A 5000-nucleotide genomic window follows, 5' to 3' on the forward strand; every position below is an offset into this window, starting at 1 on the left:
TACATTCCATGTCTTTTGAGAAGCGTGTGATGTGATCTGGGCGACTTCCATTTCTTCCCTTTCTCTCTTTGTTTGCTCTTATTCTCCACTTCCAGGTGATGGTGATTGTTTCCCAGAGTGACTCGTTCGAGTTTGTCTTCCCGGACAATGAGGAGCTCTCTACGGCCAGTACACGTACTGTGTCTGTGGGGAGTCAGAATGGGACCTCTGTTTTATTTCCCATCAGGCTACTGGCCCTGGGGGAGATCCCAATCTCAGTCGAAGCCAAATCGTCTGTGGCCTCTGACGCCGTCCGCCGGATGGTTCTGGTCAAGGTACAGGTCACAAGTTTCACTTTACTTTGATGAACGTACAAGTCAGCGAAAGCAATTCATTTTTCTCCTAATTGGAGTATCAAATGAATGTGTTAGTTATTTCAGCTCAAACACACAAATCTCATTCTTGTTAAACTTCTTCAAAGGACTTTTCAGTCTCTCCCAGGTTGTATTGCATATTATTGTTCCTTTGTGCGTAATAACTTTTCGTCCATGTTGTTTTGGTAGCCTGAAGGACTTGAGCAGTCTTTTTCGAAGACCATGTTTCTGGAGCTGGTGGGGTCAGAGAAAAGGCTTTCCAGGGAAGTGGCGTTTACCTTCCCTGCAGATGTTGTGGAGGGCAGTCAGCGAGCACAAGTGACTGCAGTCGGTACGTAAACACATCCAGCTTGGCCTCTTCCGCTCCAGTCACAAGCTAGTGACCAAAAACTGATTTTCGATGGTCTTATAAAGAGCACGGTCACAATATATTAGACCTTTTTATCACCACTTTACCCCTATAAAATGTCGAGGCGAACACTCTTTGAAAACACAGAGAGAAGAATGTCAAGCGAAGACAAAGCCTTGAACACGTTGAATCATAGATTTCTGAGGAAAATAAGGACATGTTTGGCAACGTTTCGTTCTCTTTTTATGGTCAGCAGCTGTGTGAGTGTTTTCTTACCCTTCGGAGAATGGAATCCTAAAAGAGTGCTGTCACTCTAGTCAACCTGTCAATCTAGCAGCCTACTTTGGATGCTTGTGTTTGTTGTCCGGTAAACATGCTTGCTGTTTTAAGTGGCAAATCTTGTAAATATGTCAGGGAAGAGCAAATCTGGTTGTCACTTGTTTGACTAATTGTTTGTCACCATATTAAAAGAAAGCCCTTTTTTTTTTTTTTTTTTTTACTTGTTAAAAGTTGTCACCACGTGGGCTCCTTTGGATGTTGACAGGCCATAGAGATCTTATTCAATTGTTAGTGTTCTAATTCCTAATTCTTTGGGATGAGCTGTCTCAGTCTGTGAGAGTTAGACCAAGATGTCATTTCTCATGATTTCTCTCTGGTTTCTGTCGTCTTTTCTTCATTTTCCTTCTTGGTGGAGAAGGTGACATCCTTGGACCGTCCATCACGGGCCTGGAGTCCCTCATCCAGATGCCTTCTGGTTGCGGGGAGCAGAACATGATCCACTTTGCTCCCAACATATATGTCATCCAGTATCTGACCGCGTCTGGACAAGCTGACCACGATACCTTGATTAAAGCCACGTCTTACATGATGAAAGGTGCTAATAATACCAACTCATGCCATTGTGCGGAAATTTGTATGATGAAGATGAATAGTTAAACCTTTTTGTCCCTTATCCATGTAGGTTATGAACGTGAACTGTCCTACCAGAGACATGACGGTTCCTTCAGTGCTTTTGGGGATAGTGACTACTCTGGAAGCACATGGTGAGAAAACTTGGCTTGTGTCTGTCTGTCTGTCTGTCCGTCCGTCCGTCCGTCCGTCCGTCCGTCCGTCCGTCCGTCCGTCCGTCCGTCCGTCCGTCCGTCCGTCCGTCCGTCCGTCCGTAAGTAACCCTGTATCCATGTTTTCTCTGAAGGCTCTCTGCGTTCGTACTGAAGTGCTTCCTGCAGGCGAGGCCCTTCATCTCCATTGATGACAGAGTACTGGTCAGTACAGCTGCCTGGTTGGGGGCCCAGCAGGGGAATGATGGGGCCTTCTTGGAGCCCGGCCGGGTCATTCACACTGAGCTCCAGGGAGGCCTGGATGGCCCTGTATCTCTCACAGCCTACGTTCTCATGGCTCTACTGGAGGATGACATCTACAAGGTGGGAGTCATGCTACCATTAGATTCTGTGCTACACTATTTGGTTTGTTAAATCTGAGCCTGTTAAATCTCTGTGGTTGACGTTTTCTCTGTTTCTATTATTCAGAACATGTATGCGAGCCAGGTTTCCGGGGCCCTGGTGTTTTTGGAGACCAGGCTTGCGTTAGGCATCTCCAGTAACTACAGCCTGTGTTTGACCACCTACGCTCTGACCCTGGCCAACAGCGAGAGTGCAGAACGAGCGCTGGAACAGTTGATGGGGCGAGCAGAGATGAAGGGTAAACACTTGGGGAGTTGGATGGGGATGGATGAGACACCTCTTTACTAAGGTGCTGGTTACATCTAAAAACATTTCAAGAGGAATTTATAAAACACACAATTGTTATTTCTTGATGAAACTTTCTTGATTTCTGCATTTTTAATAGTATGTTATTCTATATACAGTTGAAGTCGGAAGTTTACATACACCTTAGCCAAATACGTTTAAACTCTGTTTTTGACATTTAATCAGAGTAAAAATTCCCTGTCTTTGGTCAGTTACGATCACCACTTTATTTTAAGAATGTGAAATGTCAGAATAATAGTAGAGAGAATGATTTACTTCAGGTTTTATTTCCATTCCCAGTGGGTCAGAAGTTTAAATACACTCAATTAGTATTTGGTAGCATTGCCTTTAAATTGTTTAACTTGGGTCAAACATTTCGGATAGCCTCCCACAAGAAGTTGGGTGAACTTTGGCCCATTCTCCCTGGCAGAGCTGATGTAACTGAGTCAGGTTTGTAGGCTTCCTTGCTCGCACACGCTTTTTCAGGTCAGTCCACAAATTTTGTGTAGAATTGATGTCAGGGCTTTATGATGGCCACTCCAATACCTTGACTTTGTTGTCCTTAAGCCATTTTGCCACAATTTTGGAAGTATGCTTGGGGTCATTGTCCATTTGGAAGACCCATTTGTGACCAAGCTTTAACTTCTTGACTGATGTCTTGAAATGTTGCTTCAATATATCCACATAATTTTCCTGCCTCATGATGCCATCTATTTTGTGAAGTGCACCAGTCACTCCTGCAGCGAAGCACCCTCACAACATGATGCTGTCACCCCCGTGCTTCACGGTTGTTATGGTGTTCTTCGGCTTGCAAGCCTCCCCCTTTTGCCTCCAAACATAACGATGGTCATTATGGCCTAACAGTTCTATTTTTGTCTCATCAGACCAGAGGACATTTCTCCAAAAAGTACGATCTTTGTCCCCATGTGCAGTTGCAAACCGTTGTCTGGCTTTTTTTATGGCAGTTTTGGAGCAGTGGATTCTTTCTTGCTGAGCAGCGTTTCAGGTTATGCCGATATAGGACTTGTTTTACTGTGGATACAGATACTTTTGTACCTGTTTCCTCCAGCATCTTCACAAGGTCCTTTGCTGTTGTTCTGGGATTAGAAGACAGAACACGTCTCCTTCCTGAGCGGTATGATGGCTGCGTGGTCCCATGGGGTTTATACTTGCGTACTATTGTTTGTACAGATGAACGTGGTAACTTCAGGCTTTTGGAAATTGCTCCCAAGGATGAGGTCTTGGCTGATTTCTTTTGATTTTCCCATGATGTCAAGCAAAGAGGCACTTAGTTTGAAGGTAGGCCTTGAAATACATCCACAGGTACACCTCCAATTGACTCAAATGATGTCAATTAGCCTATCAGAAGCTTCTAAAGCCATGACGTCATTTTCTGGAATTTTCCAAGCTGTTTAAAGGCACAGTCAACTTTATGCATGTAATCTTCTGACCCACTAGAATTGTGATACAGTGAATTATAAGTGAAATAATCTGTCTGTAAACAATTGTTGGAAAAATTACTTGTGTCATGCACAAAGTAGATGTCCTAACCGACTTGCCAAAACAATAGTTTCTTAACAAGAAATTTGTGGAGTGGTTGAAAAATGAGTTTTAATGACTCCAACCTAAGTGTCTGTAAACCTCCGACTTCAACTGTACAGCGCACGCCTTGTCTTCTAAATGTTGATGTAGTTAATTTGTGTTTCCAACCATTACTTCCTCTGTTTGCAGACAGTGTTCCATCCTGGAGTTCATCAGGCATAGGGCTTTCTGAGTCATGGCAGCCGCGCTCCGCAGACATCGAAATGGCTGCCTACCTGCTGCTCTCCCTCCACAAGCTATCCAGGCTGGAGGAGGGCTTTAGCCTCATGAAGTGGCTCAGCCAGCAGAGGAATTACTTGGGAGGATACAGCTCCACACAGGTAAGGAAGGAAGGGTCGGTCTCTGATCCCATATCAGCAAGGCTGGTTCAGAACATATGCATTTCAAGGGTCACTGTGGGTCAGTGACGAAACCCAGATCTGTTAGACTTGGTCAGAATAGAAGCATTTAAAGAGTCAATCTCTGAGTCCAGATCAGTTAAGTTGGCTCAGAACATACTGCATTCCAGTTTCACTGAATATAACCAAAAGGAACATTCACAAAACCCAAAAGAACAATCCTCTAGTTTAGTGTCTATGGGGCCTGTTCTGTGTCAGTCACAGGGATTGAAATGGAGTCCCTCAAGTACTGTGAGGCACGTTGTGATAAAATGGACCACTTTACCCAAAGTCCCACCACGGACAGAGTTAGGGTATAACAAGATATTAGGGGCCCAAGGGCTTACAAGAGATACACAGTGAAGATAGGAGTAAGGATCAACAGGCTAGATTGAGCTGGCATGCAGCTACCCGTAGAGCTGGAGAGAGGATAATAATAACCAATGGGGAAGAGGGAACAGCTGCTCTGTCTGTGTCAAATCGTTAGGGAGACTGTCTTTGGCTGGCTGGGCTAAAAGAAAAGTTATTGTAAGCAGCCCAGTTCGTGCTCAGACACTCAAACAACATCCAA

The 5000-nt window shown here is 44.5% G+C and overlaps 1 protein-coding gene across 1 annotated transcript in view; it reads left to right on the plus strand.

The window, feature by feature from the left end:
- cd109 (CD109 molecule) overlaps window positions 1-5000 on the plus strand; it is a 23067-nt gene that overhangs the window by 12791 nt on the left and 5276 nt on the right. Inside the window, exons 21-27 of the mRNA XM_046299164.1 lie at window positions 96-314; window positions 543-684; window positions 1400-1576; window positions 1664-1745; window positions 1898-2126; window positions 2232-2403; window positions 4182-4372. Of these exons, the coding sequence (XP_046155120.1) occupies window positions 96-314; window positions 543-684; window positions 1400-1576; window positions 1664-1745; window positions 1898-2126; window positions 2232-2403; window positions 4182-4372 (1212 nt within the window). The remainder of the gene's footprint in view (window positions 1-95; window positions 315-542; window positions 685-1399; window positions 1577-1663; window positions 1746-1897; window positions 2127-2231; window positions 2404-4181; window positions 4373-5000) is intronic.

This window comes from Oncorhynchus gorbuscha, linkage group LG14 (assembly GCF_021184085.1).
Source record: "Oncorhynchus gorbuscha isolate QuinsamMale2020 ecotype Even-year linkage group LG14, OgorEven_v1.0, whole genome shotgun sequence".
Taxonomy (NCBI): Eukaryota; Metazoa; Chordata; class Actinopteri; order Salmoniformes; family Salmonidae; genus Oncorhynchus; species Oncorhynchus gorbuscha.